Raw genomic sequence first — 20,524 nt, 5'->3', positions numbered from 1 at the left:
CCCCTTCAGATACTGGAAGGCTGCTATGAGGTCTCCACGCAGCCTTCTCTTCTCCAGGCTGAACAGCCCCAACTTTCTCAGCCTGTCTTCATACTGCTGAGAAACATTGTACTTGCTTGTAAGCCTTGTGGCTCTTTTGCTTTTTTCCCATTCCTTCATTTTGACATTTGTTGTTCAGGAAGCAACATTGGTCAGTGAGGCATATATTTGTACTTTAAGCATTTTCCAGTTTAATAATCATAGGAAGGCTAGTTTGAAAATGTAACCCTTTTCAAATCTTACTGTTTAAGTGTACAGGCTTTTAAAATTAAGGGACTGGATTAACCGCATCTGGCTACAAGAGATGCAAGGAGTGAATAAACTGCTTATGATAAATCTTAAGATGTTGAAATTTTGCATCTCTTGGAACTGTTCATATCATTGCTTTAGTTTTCAAAGAACAAAAATTAAAGTATGCTTGGTAAAATAGCTGGTTTTACCGCTGAAAAACAGCTTATTCTGTATCACAAATATCCTGATGATATTCAAATAATGTGGCTGTCTGACCCATAGCAGCAGCTGCTTCCCTTTACAGATCTGCTTTTATCACATCACACTGTTAATGTGGAAAAAGCAGATGTTAACAACAGAGTTCCTCCTCTCAAGACTCTCAAGGGCAAAATACTTTGCCTTATAGTTGTCAATCTACTTATTCTTTCTTATACCTTTCAGTTATGTGATTTTCAGATAACTTCACCATCTAAAATGGCAGAGCTGCCGGTATAGTTGTTCCTTGAAATATTTACCAGTGTGATTGTCAGTGCATTTTTAATACCCATTGGAATTGTATTGAAAAATACGTAAAAATAAATTAGCATTCCATTGGGCTATTTCTTGATAATTTGTAATACAGAGAGGAATCAAACTCCAGATATGTGAATTTCTGCATTTCATAAATGCTTAGGAAGCTTCATATTTACATGCTTTATTCATTCTAAAAATAGGATTACTAAACCCCATTTTACTCCCAACAGTTACAGATGCCATCATATTCTTAAGGATTTGTGGACCAGAAAATTACTATAATTGTCATGACAAGCATTTGTGATTTTATTTTATTATGTTAACAAAAAAAAAATAAAATCAATTGTATGCATCAAAACCAGCAATGTCTGATTAGAATGAAAACAGGACACAGCATTGGGCCAATATACCCATATTTGCAGATGGCAATGGACACACAGAAAGAAAAAGACAGAGAATATTAGGATTTTCATGTATTTCTTAAAACAAGAGATGTAGCCTTGAACCGTCACAGGAACAAAGAAGCCCAGCTGCATTCACAGAAGAATTATGTACCTGATGTTTGAACTCCACCTTAGGGCTTTCCAGTGACTAATTGAAGTTTACTCGCTAGGCAAGCTCAGCAGAGACAGGGATAATTTTGAAAGCTGTGTTTTTTCATAGAACTCCCATGGAGAAATCAGACTTTTTAATACATTTTGCAGGATTTTTTACAAAAATCAAAATGTGCTCAAATTTGACATGTCTTCCAATGTTTTCAACAAGAATTCAGACAGCTCTTTGGTCTGATAGTTCTCACTGAGTTCTGCATCGTGTGGCTCATCCATATATTCATGTTTCAGGCTTTGACTTTATGCTCTGTGAGAAGGCATAATTGCACCTAAGATCTTCTTTTTTCCGCTCACTGAAGCTGAAAGGAGACTCTCCATGACTTTGGAGAACCTCTGAAATTCAGAGTTAGGCGAGTAAGTCATGGTGAGAGTACAACTCTGGTGAGTGGACAGGTACACCATTTCCCAACAGCTAAAAAACTGAAATGTACACAGGGACCAGTCAGCAACATGCATAGCAGAATCTTAATCACAAACATCTACACCAGACTGGAGATCTCAAAGCCCATGTTTCAGGAGCAGCATGGGTTTGTCAACAGAATGTACTGGGGAATGGGATGAGCACAACAACTTTTTCCCTTGATGAAAATCACTTGGCCTCTTCTCAGCTGACGGGAGAACCTAGTCTCTTTGGGCTCAGTCTCTGTTCAGCTCAAGCAGTCCTGGAACTAGTATGAGAAGGGAAAGGAGTAAACATACTTGCTGTTGTTTCTTCACCTGCAGGTATGTCTTTGCTATGGAAGTTTCCTGAATAGGCATTTCTTAGATTAGGCTTTCCATTTGGAGAAAATGTTGAAGAGATGAGATTATACTACAATCCTACAGTAAAGGGGATCTGTTTCTGAGGGGAAGACAAACTTTATTTCCAGCTCTTTCTTTCTTTAAGGGGAACAGTATCTACCAACAAAGAGGATGCTGTTGGTTGGATTATGTTTGATCAAGAAAAGGAAAGGGTGATCAGCTCTAAACTCTTCAGACTCAGGGGAATGTTTGACAACTCCAGTCACACCTGCTGAGCCAGCCATCTCAGTGCCCTCTTCGTTGACTTCCATGTATGCCATATGGACGGCCTCTGATATCTTCAGGTTCTTTGCTGAAGAGATGCCAGACAGATCAGCTGAAGAGCTGAACAGGTCAGTCATACCCAAGGCCTTTAAGACAGATGTGAGGTTGTATTTTTCCTCAATCTTCATGCGTGGGAGGTACACTTTCACTCTCTTCTTTTCCATCACACTGGGACTGGTCCACTCTGTAAGTTTTTCAAAGTTGATTTTTTTCTCAAGCTGTGAAAAAAAGAAGTAGGAAATTAAGCACCTGGGATGTGAATACAACTTCTTCTTACCATTCATTTTAACTAAGGCTATCATACAGAAAACAAGCCAGACTGTTTCCTAAAGTGCATCCTATCAACATCCTTCTTGTAGTTTATTATTTGCTTCTTCAGTACCACCTGTGTCACTGTCCTTTTATTCAGTTTCTTACTCACTTGACACATCTCCTTTTGTCCAATTTATCTTATGTCTCATGAAACACAACCCAACAGTTACACAGCCTAACAGATTTTTTTACTAGTTTTCATGCATATGGCTCACTCAACCTGACTTAAAGCAGTTTGATGTTTTCTTTTACTAACTGTTCTGTTCTCATTTTCTATTCTTGTATGATCATGAATTCTTTCTGATGTTGATGTTAGATTCAAGTGTCTTCTGTTTTCATAGAATAATAGAACAGTTAAGGTTAGAAGGAACCTTAGGATCACCAAGTTCCAAACCCCCTGCCATGGGCAGGGATGCCTCTCGCTAGTCCATGTCACCCAAGGCTCTGTCCAGCCTGTCCTTGAACCCTGTCAGTGGTGGAGCAATTACCACTTCTTTGGACAACCTGTTCCAGTGCCTCACCACCCTCTCAGTAAAGAACTTCTTCCCTATATCTAGTATATAATATATCTTATATCCTTATATCTATTTTCTTTGTTTGGTGTGTAATTTCCAGCTGTATTTTATGTCTTTCCTTTCCATCTCCATATTCACAACTCTCTGAAGTCTTAATTGATGATGTGTTATTAATCAGTTAGTTTAGCTTGGTTTCACCATTTCATAATCAAGAATATTTTATTTAGATCGTGCTTTATCTGTTTTTTTCATTCCATAATGTCATAATCATAGCAATTTTTGAAAGCAGCCCTATTTATGATGTTTAATGAGGATTTTGCTAAATAATAAATAAATATATAAATATGTAAAATTTTGGATTCCTGCAAAGAATGCCTGGTTCTTATGAGTTTTAACAACATTTCCTCAACAGTTTCTTTGGGGGTGGAGGTGAAATTACCTCTCAATGGAAAAAAAAATCTGCCCATACATGCATCCTATTCCGCAGGGCTGCAGCAGCAGTATTTTTCTTTACTTTTGTGTTATTAAACTGACTCCAGAGTTCTCCTAGGAGGCCAGTCTATGCCTGAGCACTTGGTAGCACTTGGGGGGGCTTTTGCACACAGCCATGGGGTAGGCAGCTGGGATGTAAATGAACAGCAAAAGAGCTGGTGGCAGCCAGGTTCTACTGAACTGCTACCTCTTCTGTTTCCCCTGACAGAGCCATACCTGCTCCAGACCAGAGACATCATCAGGCAACAGCACCAGCATGCTCAGCTCTCCACTGGCATATGGCAGCTCCAGGATCTTAATTTTCTCTGAAGGCACAATTCCCATTTTGAAGGTACTGTTCTGACACATCATTTGCACAGGTCTGCTTTCTTGCTGCAGAAACACAAATGTGAGATAATGTGACTGGGGAGTGAATTTTTTCTTTAAGCAGGCAAAAGTACAAATTCTTTGAAAGGGACAGGAATTGATCTTGAAGCATGCTGCCTTTGAAAAAGACCTGTGTCTCCATTTTCCTCTCATACCTGCTGGTGTGCTCAGGTCAGACACGTCTCGCAAACCTGACGGCAAGGAGACCAGTTAAATCACCTGGCCAATGACCACATCATGTTGTATGTGTAACACCCAGACTGCTGCCTGTGCAAGCCCCCAGTCTGGTTTCTTGGCCAGAAAATATGCCCCCTACCTTTGTCATGCTGAAGGGAAATTCCCGAGTGTCTTCTTCTTTAAATGCTGTCTTCCATATCCCTTTGAAGTAAATGGCATTCACAATGACCAACAGAGTATCCGGATCAACAGAGCGTGGCTCAAGAAAATTTTGGATGTGTCCTTTAAGGAAGAAGCAAGGCAGAGAGTGGTAAGTTTCACAGCAGTAGTCTTGCATTTTAGAGGTCAATTAACACACTGCTTCTTGGTTTGACCTCCTTTTCTTAAAAGTTCTGTATGCGGAATTTCTTTTCACAAGGATGATTTAATAAAGAATGACTGACACCTGGCCAGACATTACTGCAAACAGACAGGTAGGATCAGGAGTGGTATACGTCTCCAGTGCTTGGAAAAAGATTTATATATAAAGAAGGAAAAGGAGAGGGAATCAGCAATACAGATTTTGTTTCTTACGGTGCTTCTTTCTCACATTGATTTTCCTCCCACCCCAGCCCAATAAATGTACATAGCTCATGAGTCATTCCTTTTCCACCATCAGCCTAGTGAGTGCATTACTTCATTTCAGTAAACCCACGTGTTACCTACCCATCCAGCACATCCTTGTAAAATTATGCCATTGTTAGGACTAACCTTGCATGAGTTAAGATCTCCAGATACAGAAAGTGTGCATATAAAGTGTGCACATCCTGGCATCTCTGCTTCTGACAGATATGTTTAAAACACACTGTCACTGCCACACAGGTGCAATAAAGTCATGCCTTTCCACAGGAAATATCTACAAATGGGGATGGGATTGGAGGGTAAATCTCTCCTCTAATGTTTAGTCTTTCCAGAAGTTGTTCAAATACAGTTGTGAGAGGGAAGTATACTTCAAAATCTTGTCTGACCTTACCATTTGTCTGATTTTTCACCCAGGAATTAATGAGCTGCCTGGCTCGATCTGATGCTGTTTTGAAGTTAACCATTTCCAGACCTGTTCTGTACAGTTTCTTCACACATTTTAAGTAAATCTGTAAAGACATCAATTGTAGCCACCAAACTAGTCATTCTTTTTAAAACAGTATGAAAGTGACATAAAACATGTCTGAAAGGATTTTTATAGTGATGCCATGGTTAGGCTGCTCTCATTGCTTACTTTCTGGAAGAACCTGCTGAAACTGGGCCAGAAAAATTATTCTGATCCATGGCATTTTCAGATCTGACAATTTTACTACTTTACCAGTTAAGAGAATATATATTAGAAATGTTTAAATGTTTCCTTGAAGAAAACCTGATTCAAAACCACTGTTTCAGGTTCATATCAGAGAGTTTTATTATCATTATGTCCACTCCTTTTATTTTAAAATGTTTTTCTTTATTTTTAAAAATAAGAAGTTTCTTTGATCTGGAGTATTTGTAACCTTTGTTTGGAAAATGTCAAATGAAAGATTTTGACACTTTCAGAAGTTAGTTTCGAGGTGAGGTTTTCAATTGAAGAAATGTACTAAAATCAAATAATTTCCTGGAAAAAAACAAATAAACTATTAAAACAGGAGCAAGCAGGGAGAGAGGAATTACATTACCAAATAGTTTTGGCTTTTACTCCATTCATTTTTTACTAGGATCATCTTTTTTTTGGAATTGCTACTGTCAGCGCTGTGGCAAAGGGAAAAGCCATGGAGGTCCACACCAGTGGATTAACAGATCACCTACTCTGGCCGTTCCTCCTGGATTACAGGTTTACACAGAGTTTAGCAAAAAATCACCATGATGTACAACGTACCGGTAGGATCGAAGATGTCTTTTCAGCATAGAGTCTGTTGGCAATGTGGAGTGAATAATTGGCTTTTGGTGCAGTGATATCAGAAAGAAGTTCTTTAAAAAGTATGTGGATATTCACAGACTTGCCACACTGAAAGTTGTTGTAAGAAAATAAAAAGGTACAGCTGTTAGCTTATTTTACAAGGAAGAGAATCATTTATAAGGTACAAGTAACACGGAAAAATAAACAGTGTCTGGACATTTGCAAAGGAACATCTACTACAGTCTAAGATCTCCATGGGAGTGATGTTCAATATAAGCAATTAATGATGTACAATTAATTCACAGTATAGATGACACTCATTCTAGGTGATAACAAGCAGAAAATTTCTGTAATGAACGTGAAATTGTAGAAGTGAGGTGAGAAAAACAAAAATTCAGGTGTCAATGACTGCATTTGGCAAGTTGTCATAGATATAGAGCCTCTAGCTCCAAGCTTCTGCTTACATTTTCACAGCAGCTTTCTGCTGAAGGTGCAAATAGGATAAGAGTGCTAGATGACTAGGAAGTGCTTTATAATCCAATGAAAAAACGGATCAACTGTCTAATGCCGCAGGAATAGCTTTCCATGCGACAGAGGCTGAGTGTGTAGGAATGTGCACAATGATAGAAGTGACTGGAACTTCATTTGATGAGGAGAATGGTGTTGAACTGCTCTTTTCCGAATGCTTAACCAGCCACTAAATGCTTTATCTGGTGTTACCTTTATTTTTCTTTATTATGGAAAAAAAAAAAAGTGTTACAGTTCTTTGCAAGTCCCACTTTGTGCTTGTGGATCTCGACCTCAAGTGTATGGGGACAGGCCAGAGAGCATGGCTGGTGTTACCTTTACAGAGGCAGCAGATTGAGGAAAGCACACAGGTGGTATCAAGGTACTGGGCCCTCTCATGGTGCCCTTGGGGTAGCAGTGAGAATTGGAGGCTGGAAAAGTCCCTGCAGCTTTTGAACAATGGGGTTACCTTCCCGCCGTTGAGGCTTCTGGGCTTTTTTCTGACAAAGCATCTTCCTGCCCCACTTTGGAGTCTGACTGCTGTAACCTGGTTCTAGGTACTGAGCCCCTTTCAAATGCTCCTTGCAGGTGTGCATATGCTTGTCTCTACAAGAAAGTAGACTGGTGCCCAAAGCGTCCAGTCCTGTTCTGTCACCTGTTCTAGTGCTACATGTGCATCCTGTTTTCTTTTCCTGTTTCTTTTTCTTTGTTGCTTGGTTTTATTTTTAACCTCAGTGATGAATCAGAAACTGTATGAGTGAGGTCTCTTAAATTAAGAATGTTAGCAAAAGTTTGGGAAGGTATTGAACCTACTTGAAGCACCATCAGAACAGTCTATTCTCAGGAGGAAAATGTGAAAGAGAAATAAATTTACCTTAGGTTTCTGTACCTTGGTCTGAACAGCTCCTCCAAGTCCTGCAATTTTGTCAAAGTGAAGAGCCTGCAATTGGAAGTAGCAATAGAAAAAATTAAGTATGTGAAGTCTACTGAGAGTCACTGGTGTTTATGTTGAAACTACAGGTTTGGACTAAACAGGTCTGACTAACACATGGATGAATTGAGAAATTTAATGTGAGGTTTAAATCTTTTATTTTATTTTTTTTTTTTACTGCATGTGCCACACTGAAAATTTGTGACTACGATGATTAGCTTAGGTCCCTTCTTTTCCAGTTAATCATGCTCAGTCTGTAAACCTTACTGTACTGTATTTATAACTGTGATTTATAACTATTCTATGATTCTATGATTTTGTTCTCTCAATGCTTCCTCTTTTGCATATTACAAGTTGTCCTTTCCACCTGGAAGAAATCAGGTCTGTGAAATAATAAAAGCTGAAGTAAGAGATTCTGTCTTAACAGTTCTTCAAGACTGTTCTTTCTTAATGGAAACCAAAGGCCGTTCTTGCTCTTCATTGAGAAGAGCAATGATGGTAAGTGAAAACTCAGCTCAAGATCCAAACATCACAGTTTGGAATGCCATGCCATTCTTTTTCTAGCCAGGTTTGAATCCATTTGTGCAACTTACCTTCTCCATCTGATATTCAGTATTACCTCTTGCTCCCAGGTAAACCATGGCCAGGGCTGCAATTATGCTCAGGGGGGAGCAGAAGACGTTGTCGTTGGCATGGTAGACTTTAAGCTCTTTGAATACATCAAAAGCAAATTCTGCATTTGCTGCACTGATGGAGCCCATTGTTAAATTTAATGTTGTCTAAAAAAAAAACAGAAATATGATTGTCTAGTGGTCATATGTAGCACTTGCTTTAAAAAGTACTGTCAATAGCCCAGAAACCGCTATTTTTTTTTGCAGTTTTTGTGGTGCTGAACCAATGAATGGTACGAAGCCTAGAAATTCTGCGATTGTTAGAAATATTGTAACTCCTGACCCACTTATCTCTGAATGCATGTTTGTTTTCTTTCAGCAAGATACTACCTCATCATAAAGATAATATCTTATACTTGACTTTTAGGAAATAGATAGTCTCATCCCTGCTTCAATATGATAAATATAACACTGAATGGATGAATATCCCTGTGGCCATCCAGAGGACTCTGAATGATGTTTGAGATATTTAAATCAAAGGTAGTTGACTCACTATACTCTTGCTTCTCACAGTTGCTTAGTACAATCAGCCAGAAATTTGGAGGTTGCTTGCCTGTAGTTTACAGGAATAACAGGAATAAGTTTCTCTGTAAACCCAGCCAGTTGCTTAGATGCTGAACTACAGATTTAAGGGGGGGGTCCTTTCCTGTAGTCCCATTGTGGACATTTAATCTCTGCTGATGCTTTTTGTTGAGAAAAAGCATAAGCATGTACAATATAAATACACGTTTTGGCAATACATCTTGAAAGAGCATAGAGCTGCATTTGTTCAGTCAGGTGAAGGTCTTGTACATGCAAAGAAATGTGACATGCTAAGGATATTCATTGAAACCTCCAGTGATTCTCTCTTTGGAATATGATGAAGTTGCATACTGTTTTTATATCATCTCTAAAACAGTTAAAGTTGGAGGAATAGCATCATATATCCATAGTTTGTAGCAGATGTGTTTGATTTATGCAACCTGAGAAGCAACCAGGTGCTAATGACTGTGGAACCTCAGAATTTGGGAATCATCATACTGTGCCTCACCTGTGTTATCCAGAGAGTGAGACTGAGAAAAGAAAAATGCTTTTATTACCAAATTAATTATTAAAATTGAAAAATAACAGTTTAAATAGGACACCAGATTTTCAACTAAAAAGTATATCTACTCAAAGCTATGATGTACAAACACTCATATTTTGCACACCAGAAGTATTTGACAGTCAAACAGTATAAGATATATTGATAAGGCAAGGTAAAATTATTGTATATGCTGCCTTTTTACATATCTGTCGTATACTTACCTTAAAGTTCTTAAACATAATATCACCTTTTTCCCATATTAAAGAATACAAATTAGAAATTATATTTCACTTGGAGAAATACTTACCCACAAACTTCAAAGAGGCACGTAAAAATCCAGCTTGTCAGCTGAACCTAAACAGATTCTTTGAGCTCTTAGTGATATATATTGTACCATTTGAGACACTCCCACTCTTAGCCTTGAAGGAGTCATCTTTTGAGTCACTACCTTTCGTCAGGATCTTTTGATTCATTGCAATTTGAAACAGAGTAGACCAATGTTAGACTTGTCCTCTATCTACAGCATAACCTTTATTTATTGAAGTAAGACCCAATTAAAAAAAAATTACTTATATAAGCTTTTGTTGTAACTTATAAGTCTGTACAAAAGCAACTGGAATTCAAATCTTCAACTGTCTCATGCAGTTCTTTTGAATTTACAAATTACTGTGATCCTGCCATATTAGGTATCCAGAGTCAGATGAGAAACAAAAAACAAAACTGAGGAAAAACAATGTTACAAGTATATCCAGCAAACCATAGTACATTTTTAATACACCTATCTGCAACATCAGATCAGGTGAATCTCATAGACAAATGAAGCTAAAGATCCCAAAATTTTACATGAAAATAAGACCTAATCACAGTGCCGTGAGCTGGGAGCAAGGAAACAGCTCCCACCACAGTCCAACATTAGTGATCATCCATGGATACAGCTCAGGAAAGAGACTTGCATTACCAGGGAGAGCAAAAAAAACTGCTGAAGCTCACAGATTCTATGCAGTGGAACAGAGGGAAATTCCTCATGGACAGTGACCATCTGATGTCTCAAAAATAATGCAATTCAAAGCAGAGACAGCTGTGGGATGGTCCTTCTATTCAGAGGGTTTTGAAGTGGACTTTTTCCATGTTAGAACAAACCCAAAACTTTTTGTTTATTTTCCAGACCAAAATACCACTGAAAGGTGCTCTGGTCTACCAAAATGCAGAAGTACATACCTGGAGTCAAAGGACTGGTATGGCTTATAGCTTGTACTTGCTGAAAGCACAGCCACATCTTCTTTTATAATTAGGTGAGGCCAAACTTTCTTACCTGAGGTCAAACTATACTGTATGTGGCATACATGTGGAGGAGGGGAGAAGGGCTCTGAGGAGAAAGCACGTCTTTCTACAACTTCATTTTGACAAAAATATTCAGAACAGCAGTATTGAGATGAGTTAGAGGTCTGAGGGTGGGCATGGCAGAAGAAGAGATTTGAGAAACTAATGAATTACGTATTTTATGGACTTTAAGTTGGACCCCAGAGTATTCAAATATTCAGAAATGCTTTTAACAAGACAGTAGGATTCAAAGAATGATTGAGGGTCAGCTTTTAATTTTTCATTCTTAGCAGGTCATGGCAACAAGGCCATGGTACCTGCACAGGCCATTCTCATAGATCATCCATACCTACTTTTTACTGCGGCAGGTGAATACACTACAGAATCTATCTGCCAGGACATTCATGGTCTGTTAGACAATCATAATGCACAATAGCAAATATAATTCAATTGAAAAAAACTATTACTCTTTATTGAATAATAGAATAAATGAGCAGTAAAGAAACAAATCTCACATATGTAAAAGCCATATGGGTGGACAACTGAATCCCAGATTTGTAAATATTTCAAAACTGGGATCACGACACTGAAACGACTGAGCATGGTATAAACGCCTTTATGGATACAGTCCAACCATAGGGATTAATTTCCAGGGCCACCCAGCAGTGGTGCCAAGTGTGTGGCTGCCATGGGCAGGGACATCTCCCTGGGCGTCCTGGGCACAGTCACTTCCGCAAGGCCAGACCCCAAAGATGTTTCTCCAAGGCACACTGGGCAAAGGGGTAGCAGCAGCAGCAGCAGGGCTGCGGTGGGCAGGGCTGCGGGGGCCCCGTCACCCACGTGTCATAGAGCCAGCACTGCCAACACAGCATCACAGTGCCCTGGGGCAGTATAAGGCCAGTGCCCTCCACCAGCGCTTTGGAGCTGCAGTGCCAGGCACTCCAAGGGCTCTCGCTCCCAGGGCAGATGAGGCCAGCGGCATTTTGCTGTTGTGGGAAGTCCCTGAGATGGCTCCAGGTGGAGGCAGAAAAGGCAGGTCCGGTGTCCCCTTGGAGGCATAACCAGCCCGTGGACCAGGAGCAGGTCTTGCTGCCGTGCTCAGGGAGCAGCCGATCGCCAGCCCTGGGGTCAGGAAGGAATCTCCCCCCGGGGCAGATTGGCACCGGTCCCCGCGGGTTTTTTGCCTTCCTCTGAGCACTGAGCATGACCATTTGCCAGGGCTCCTGTGGTCCTGGTGCCCTGGGTTATCGCCTGGTGCTCATGCTCCACGATGGTGGCCCCTCGTGTCCTGCAGCTGGGGGGGGAAGGCTTTTTTGCCCCCAGGCTGGACTAGCAAGTGTCCCCGGGGTTTTTTGCCTCCTCCGCAGCCGAGCACAGCCCCTTCACGGGGCTCCTTTGGGTCATTGCGGCCCAAAGGCAGCGGCTCGTGCTCCTGTGTGGCCCCTGGACTCCCAGGGTGGCCCCTGCATGGCCCTGGGACTTGCTGCTGTCCTCTGTAGCACTGAGCACCACCCCAGTCAGGTCTTCCCTGGCCCTTTCTGGCTGGGTTCTCCCACTGCTCTCATCCCACCACGGCACCGCTCCTGCCAACGCTTTCCTCCCTCAGCCTGCAAGGGAGGCCTTTTTCCAGAGAAACTGAAGGATGCGTCAGCCTGCTGCTGGCTACGCGTGTGCGTCGGGTTAAGGCTTGGGAGCACCAGCTCTGACAGATTTAGGAAGAGGAAATAGAATCTAAGCTAAACTAGACTGAAATTAACTCAACTAAACTGAGATGAGTAAAGCAACTTGATTTATAAATAAATAAAATACTCTTTTTACCTGTAACCTCATTTGTGCCTGACTTGTGTCTTTGAAAGCGTTTCTGGTGCTGAAAGCCCCTTGGCATTTCAGCCAAATAACAGTCACATCCTTGTACCACTCCTCCTGAGTGCAGGGAACGGAATGGAATGGAACGGAACAGAACAGCTATGCTTTGTCATGCATATAGTTCTGCATGACAAGCTCTGATGTGGGCCTGAGGGGATAGCTGCAGTGCGGGTCCCAAAGGGGGGCCAGTCCGAGGCATTGAGGCCTATGAACACCCTCTGAACCGCGACACAAGTAGACCTGCACTCCTCATCTACTCTCCTTGCAACACCTATGGGGTGCCACTGGAGAGAGCACTGGGCCAGATGGACTCCTGATGGAGCGTTGCTGCTCCCAGGCTCTTGTGTTTTGCTCTGTTTCTCCAAAAGAAACAGCGCAGGCGTTTTTAAACACTAGCACTTGGGGGAGGAGTGGGGTTGGGAGTAGGGGGAATCACAAGGGCGTGAGCAGGTATTGCCCACCAAAAGAGGATTTGCAACCATTTAGTTCAGGAGCACATCCTGCTTCAGGCTGAGGGCTTGATCTTTGAGCCTCCCTGGGGTCACGGACGTGGTCTTTTGCTATCTTGCTATGCCTTCCCACCACCCACTCCACAACATCCAGGAGGTGGTTTAGGGAACTAGGTCATCAGCAAGGAAATCCACTTTACCAAAAATGTTTCTCTTGGCTCATGTCCCAGAGAGCTGTTCATCAGCCAGTAAGGCAAACAATAGTGGTGGCGTAGGGGAGGGAACAGAACCACATGAAAGGAAGAAGACAAGGGGAGCAGCATCCTCTTCCTCAGTGGCATTAGACTGGCTCAGCCATGTCCTAAAACTGCACTCTTAATTCCCTGGTAAAATCAAATGCAAGATAGAAGCAGTAAGTAAGGTTCAGGGTTTACCTATCCTAATGTCGAGTTGTCCAGTGCCTAAACTTAGCATAATAGGTATTTTAAAATAGGAGTTCGACTTCAGTGTCACATTTATTAAAGTATTACCCTTATTTTTACTTGCTATATTAGACTATTCCTCCACCTACTTAATACTGCACACTACTACATTTACTATTTAGTTTGCAGTGGTCTTAGTGTGATAAGTGGAACAAATACAGGCTGCCATCTAAATACCACTGCTATAGTTTTTTTACTATTTTTGATGAAAAATAGATGGAAGAAGAGTCTCGGGGTACCTGAGGCACAAAGAGAGCTGGTTCTTAGCAGTGAGAATGGCTGATCACTGCTTAAAGTTTTATGCAAGCAAGTGTCCAATTCCCAGCCATTGCAGGGCAGGCCTTGTCACAAAAGGTCCTCCATTGTTCTGAAACCCTGTTTTTGTTCCGTGGAAGTTTATGAAGAAGTTAGTGAATTTCCTAGCACATACACAGTTTCCAGCAGGAAAAAAAATAGCAATGGGTCTGCCCTTCTTGGGAACAAGCAAAATTACACCAGAAAAATCTTTCTCTTCCTCTGCTTTCTGAGTACAAATACTCAGAGTTCCAGCTTGAACCATTACTCCCAGTCAATATTTAAAGGAGGCATCCCACAGGAATACTTTATCACTCTGATATAATGTGGCATTTCCCTTGGGACCTATACCAAGCATGGGTGGGTAAATCTAAAAGAGACCGAGGACCCAAGTTTATCATTTTAATGCAGATCCTTACCCTCCTGTCTCCTTCATGTGGGAGAATGTATCACTCATCTTTAGGGCACTAAAATCATGGGTCTGTTGGAGACATAGAGACATACTACATTAAGAAAGACTCAAAACAAGATTTTATACACAGATGTCTTCAGAGGCCTACAGCCCTTTGGCAAGTATCACGTAGTGTATTTTAGGGTAGATGTCATTTTAATGAGGCCTCCTAAAAGTAAAACACACCTGAAGATAACACTTTAGGATAAAGCCTAGTGAAAATGTGTTTGTCTTGCCAATGGTGATCTTACTGGGGAGAAAGATCTAATTTTCAAAATAAACTCCACTTAAGGAGAGGAATACCTTCCAAAGAAGGGAATGCTATTGGTTGGATTGTGTCTGATGAAGAAGAGGAATGGATGGTCAGCTTTGAACTCGTAAGAAACTGGGAGACACAGAGGCACTGCAACAAGCCCCATGGCACCAGCTGCTTCAGTGCCCTCTTCGTTGACTTCCACAAATGACTTCTGGATGACCTTGGACATAACCAAACCATCTTTCCTAATGATTCCTGACAAATCAGCTTTTCCCCAGTCAAAAACATTAATCGCTCCCATCTCCTGGAGAATTTTGTTGAGAACATAACTTTCCTCCATCTTGAACTGAGGCAGGTACACCTTCACTTTCAGCTGCTGCATCCTATCCAGGCTGGTCCATTCTGATAGTTTTCCATATGTCAGGGTGCGTTCAAGCTGTAAGGTGGTATTGACCATAATGAACAGAAAGAAAAGATAATAAGGTTCAGTTTTTCATTCTTAACTTCTGACCACACTGGAACAATGTTAAAGTATTGCTCTGTTTGCAGCCCATTATGTATGCTACTAAAGAGAAAAGGAAGTATTACCTGTTCCAGACCAGTAAAATCCTCACAGACAACTTCAGGAAGAAGAATGAACATGCTCATTTCACTATCAAAATATAGGAGCTCTATCAAGTTCATTTTGAGTTCCTCTATGATGGCCATGTTAAAATAACCTTCTTGAAACATCATCTGCACCGTCCTCCTCTCATTCTGGAACATATGAAACATACTAAGAGAAAATACAGAAATTATCACCCTGGGTTTAATTGGTTTCAGTATTGAGATAAGAGTTTAGTCCAGAAATGATTATTTATACTGGTCATGGGTTTCATGTACTTGTATCGTTGATAAGTTCCTCTCTCTTAACTGTAGCTCCAATGAAGTTATCCATTTTAGGAGCATAAAACCTACTTTTCCATTTCTACTGGTGCCAGATTACTTTACTCACAACTCCCTTCTTACATGCTTCTTTATTCTGGCGTGTCAGATGAGGAAGCTGATGCATCTGATGCAATCATTAATTTGAATTCTTCATGAGTAATGTATACATTATCAGAGAATCATAGAAAGGTTAGAGTTGGAAAAGAAAACCCTGTGCCGTGGACAGGGACACCTCCCACTAGACCAGGTCACATTATCCTGAGATAATTTGTCTTTAGCTCGTTTTTATTGAAAACAAACACTATTCTATTGGTAAATAGTAGCAGAAGAACAGAATCATCAAACTCAGTCACAAAAGCAGACTATTTTCAGAACAGCATCCTTAATTGCAAAATCCCCAAGCTAGTGCATGTGCTCAGTGCACTTTGACTAGGTTTTCAGCTGCATGAGATCCACTTCTGATGTGAATTGATAGAAAGTTACGTATCTGGTTATAAAACTGGAGAGAAGATGTAGCTTTCTATTGTTCTAGCTGAAGACCAGGTTTTTGTCTTGGGATAACAGAGATCAGGATAGCTCCCCTCTGTTGTTGCAGAAGACAGACATCTGATTTCCATTCCCCAGCTGTCTCAGTTCCTTCATATACTGTACCTTGTTCAGATGGAAATATGTTTCCTTAGTGTCTTCTTTCTTAAATTCTACTGCCCACTTTCCTTTAAAATATATAGCACTGACCAGGACAAGTACAGTAGAGGGATCGGTAAACCCAGCAGAAAACAGGTGTTTGATTTTACCTTTAAAAATAATGAATTAAGAAGAATTATTGCTTTGTTCAGGCAATCAGATGAACTAGACTGTTTATTTCTGTAAACTTCCCATATGAAGACAGGCTGAGAAAGTTGGGGCTGTTCAGCCTGGAGAAGAGAAGGCTGCGTGGAGACCTCATAGCAGCCTTCCAGTATCTGAAGGGGGCCTATGGGGATGATGGGCAGGGACTCTTCATTAGGGACTGTAGTGACAGGACAAGGGGTAACGGGTTCAAACTTAAGCAGGGGAAGTTTAGATTGGATATAAGGAGGAAATTCTTTCTGTTAGGGTGGTGAGGCACTGGAATGGGTTGCCCAAGGAGGTTGTGAATGCTCCATCCCTGGCAGTGTTCAAGACCAGGTTGAACGAGGCCTTGGGTGATATGATTTAGTGTGAGGTGTCCCTGCCCATGGCAGGGGGGTTGGAACTAGATGATTTTAACGCCCTTTACAACCCTAACTATTCTGTGATTCTGTGATTCTATAATGCTGTCAGACAAATAAGAAAACATTTATGTATAGATTTTGAAGCCAGGAACTCAGGGCATTTTTGTGCTTCTTCCTACTTTCATTTCCTATTAAGCAAAAATCTGCAGTGTTTAATATATAACAATCTTGCTACTGTTGGAAAAATAGGTGGAAACTGAAATTTAGTCATAATATTGCTATGGGTTTGATTGTAAGCCAATCAACCCATACATACTCTTCTTCACCTTTTGTCTCATTTGCCACCCAAAAGTTAATTTTACCTGTGGCTTCTTCTTCAGTGTATTTAAAATTGACTGGTTCCAGTTCTGATCGGTAGAATTTCTTTGTGGAATCCAAGTATGGCTGGAAAGTACAAATGACAGAATTTTATCACAACATGATGACTTCTGTTAAGATAGATCATTTCACGGCTTCAGGACAATTCCATGTAGTAGATCAGCAAGAAAGAAATGAGTAAAACAGGCATATATAATAAATTCATTGCAATAACTCAAACACTCAGTTTATAGAGAGATGTTATTTATTAAAAAAATTCTTGCAGACCTATTTTTCTGTATTTTCAAGCTGTCCTGAGCAGCAGAAATATCTCAATACAGAAAAAAAAAGATATCTATCAAAACCTGGTACCTTTCTTTAAGCTTACATATCATTTTTATACTACCTGTATTCCCCCAACTACCAAATGAAGGTTACCTTATTTTGAACAAATAACTGGTATTGATAATAACACAATGAGATATATGTGTGTTTGTATATATATATTATTCTGTGTAGATATATGCATAGTAAAACATATCACTTCTATTAAGCACAAAACTTTTTCAAACTGGTCACCTTTTTCTGTCTCTGAAAATTTCTCTTTACCCAGAGTGCAAAGTTTTGGATGCAAGATGAAATCTGGACTTGCAAAGAGAAAGGTGGTTACAGGGATAAAACAGCACTGTTTCTAGCAATACTCTTATAAATACCTTAAGCCTGTTTTCTTAAGAAAATTATCTGCATGCACTTGCACTGCCTGGGTTGTCAGGAATGTTCTGAAATGGTGTTGAGACTAGTTGACAAATATCTCAAAGGCTTTCTTCTAAGCCTTGTTTGAAAAAGCAGCAGGAATCAGAGTCCCATATTCACATAGATTCTGAAGGGAAGGTGGAAGAGTGAATAAAATCATCTTATTAGAAACAGGTAAGACACTGGGGGAAGAAGAAGGTGTGCTTTTTGTCACAGACCTTTGTTCCTTGGATATAAATGACACAGCAAGTATCAGCTCTGTTAGACACCAGTTGTGCGTGTCAAGGATACACTGTGTTTCATTTCCCTTTGTACTTTATGATGGAAGAAATCCTGCAGAGCTTGTAACTCCCAGGAGCTGTCAAAATGGACACCATGGCCACTTGCCTGGAAGAACAGGTTAAGTAATTTCCCCAAAGAGCCTGTTGGCAATGGTGAGAGAGCAGCCTGGTTTGGGTTCACTCACTGCAGCCAACAGAGCCTGGAACTGGGACTGGACTCCTCCATCTTCTTCACACTTCAAACATGAAGACAGAAGTTTCATGGTAGGCTTGAGCTTTCACAATGCAAAACTGGACCTGAGGGTGAATTGCAGCTCTCCCTATATGAGAAGCCTGACTCCACCAAGATGATATAGGCGTTGGATTAAATGCATCAGGACACAACATCCAGGTACCCCTGCACCAGATGTACAGAATGACAAAACAATTCCCCTTCAGGTCCACACTAGTCCAGAAGTGTACCAGATTAGCGCCTTGGAGGAGTAAGTTCCTAGGTGCCTTTGGCATGCCCTGTAGACAAACCTTTGCAGGTATCAAAACTTACCACGTTTTAGATTGGTACTGCTGGTTTGGTTAGAAACCTGTAATGAGAAGGCTTAGCTGTTGGAATGTGGATCTCATCAGGTCCATAAAGAGGTAATAAGCAGGTCTGCAGTCCTAGACAGAGAGTGTGCTCAGCCCTGTTGTGCTTTCTGATTAAGTGATTGTTTGCAAGGAAAAGGGCTGACAAACCTGCACCTATGGCTTCATCTCAGAGCTGCAACTGTGTCCCATCTTCTCGGAAGGGTATGTGTTTCCTTGGCTTGTACTGCTCAAAACTTCACTGAAATGAAGTACCTGCAATGTAAATACTGGGTGAACACAACTGAGTGACAGTACCTCAAAGCTTAAAGAGTGTCGCAAGCCTACCCCAAAACACAGCCAGGCATACTCAGTCCCATTTGTCCTCGCGAGTAAACATGGAGGTTTGTAGAAGGTGAGTTCATGAAATCTTTGAAATCTTTCTTCTTAAGAAAGAAGACTTTGGGTATCCAGAGAAGACAGAAGACTGTGTGAAAGGGAACCACCACTTTTGAGCTCTGGAGAGTGGAGAGATACCTCCAAAACACTTTCTTTAGCACTGATATATTCATTGCATGATCAATTACTGTAATAGTGTTTAGTCTGAAAAAGTTTGGTGTTAGAAATAGCGTAAGAAGGGGTATTTTTAGAGGGCCCACTGTGTGCCTCACTCCTTTGGATGCTTAGGAACTGTATCAGATGGTACCATTGGCCTCTTGGCTGATATCTTGCCAGCATCCCCTTTTCAGAGCAAAGGAAACCCACCTTCTCAATCTGTTCGAGTGTGTTGCCCCTGCCTCCAAGGACAACCATCCCAAAGGCAGCTGAGAGACTTAGTGGGGAGAAGAAGATGTTTTTGTTTCTTTTTCCTTTGCTCAGCTCTCTGAAAAAGTACAGACAGAACTTGGCATTGGCTGCACTGAGAGAGCACATTGTGGCACTGTGCTTGCCTGCAACAAGGGAAACAAAGATTTAGGCTCCTTGTCCTTACACCTGCTAAGCTTAGATGCCTTGGTAGAGCACAGAAAAGTTTTCTGCAGTAAATTGTTCAGCACTTTCTGGAATATTCCTGATTCACCATGTCTGGGATTTCACAGTGAGTCTGAAAACCAGCACCCTGAATGGCAGGAGAAACAGATTTTCAGAAACTGTTCTGAGCTCAGCTGCTCCTCCAGCTCAAGCAATAGCTATGACTTTGTCACTTAGCCCTGACTTCTAACCACAGTTCCAGCTCACTTTATCCTTCTTGCCTGGAGTCCTTAATAAGGCACAGTACTTATTAATTACAACCCTTGATCATACCTCACTCTCTGTCTCTCTCTCTACAACCTTTGTGTGTATGAATCAGCTCAGTGTCTATTAATATGTCTCACATATTGTGTCCTTCTAAGGCTGGTTCATTAACAAATGTTTGACAGAAAATTGATCTACAGGTAGGTTCACTTAGTAAGATTTTCATCAAAGGCACATTGTGTATTAGCAGAAAGCTACAGTTATATTTTTTATTTTATATGCAGCTTTAATACTTTTATACTTTTTAATACTTTTCCCAGATATACTTCAGTTACAATCAAAAGTATTACTAGCAGATGATCTTGAATGTTCTGCAAAACTTCTCACATCTTGCACCTAGGACAGAGTTCCTTTCTTATGAAAGCCTTTTCCCAGTCTCTTCATCCAGTAATGATGTAGAATCATCTGATTCATTAGAAAGTCAATTCAGTGTTTTAGAGTTTCCACTGTTCTAAGTCACTCTTGTTTTGATTCTTACTACACCTGAATAACCTTCTGCATAGGTAGGGAGGATACCTTTCTCGCATTACACAAGAAGAATTAAATTATCTGCACAAATATTTAAGAGAAGGAATGATGTAGAAAGACTATTCTCTCACCAATTACCACTCTGGGTCATGCAGAGGAAGTGGGAAAAGGTTT

The 20,524-nt window shown here is 40.8% G+C and overlaps 1 protein-coding gene across 1 annotated transcript; it reads right to left on the bottom strand.

The window, feature by feature from the left end:
- Positions 1-1,204: 1,204 nt before the first annotated feature.
- On the bottom strand, positions 1,205-18,684 carry LOC134163155 (ovalbumin-related protein Y-like). The gene is given in 12 exon segments (XM_062617752.1): positions 1,205-2,677; positions 3,995-4,150; positions 4,461-4,603; positions 5,334-5,451; positions 6,204-6,332; positions 7,606-7,671; positions 8,256-8,441; positions 15,106-15,273; positions 16,096-16,238; positions 16,964-17,088; positions 17,449-17,450; positions 18,145-18,684. Coding segments are annotated over 12 exon segments (1,785 nt in total). The 5' UTR covers positions 18,292-18,684; the 3' UTR covers positions 1,205-2,275.
- Between the last annotated feature and the right edge of the window lie 1,840 nt (positions 18,685-20,524).

The sequence above is a fragment of the Pezoporus occidentalis genome, unplaced genomic scaffold (genome assembly GCF_034315485.1).
Source record: "Pezoporus occidentalis ecotype Australia unplaced genomic scaffold, CSIRO_AGI_Poc_V1 ctg2, whole genome shotgun sequence".
Classification (NCBI taxonomy): Eukaryota; Metazoa; Chordata; class Aves; order Psittaciformes; family Psittacidae; genus Pezoporus; species Pezoporus occidentalis.
Note: the sequence above shows the minus strand (reverse complement) of the source record. Positions and strands in the feature narration are given on the sequence as shown.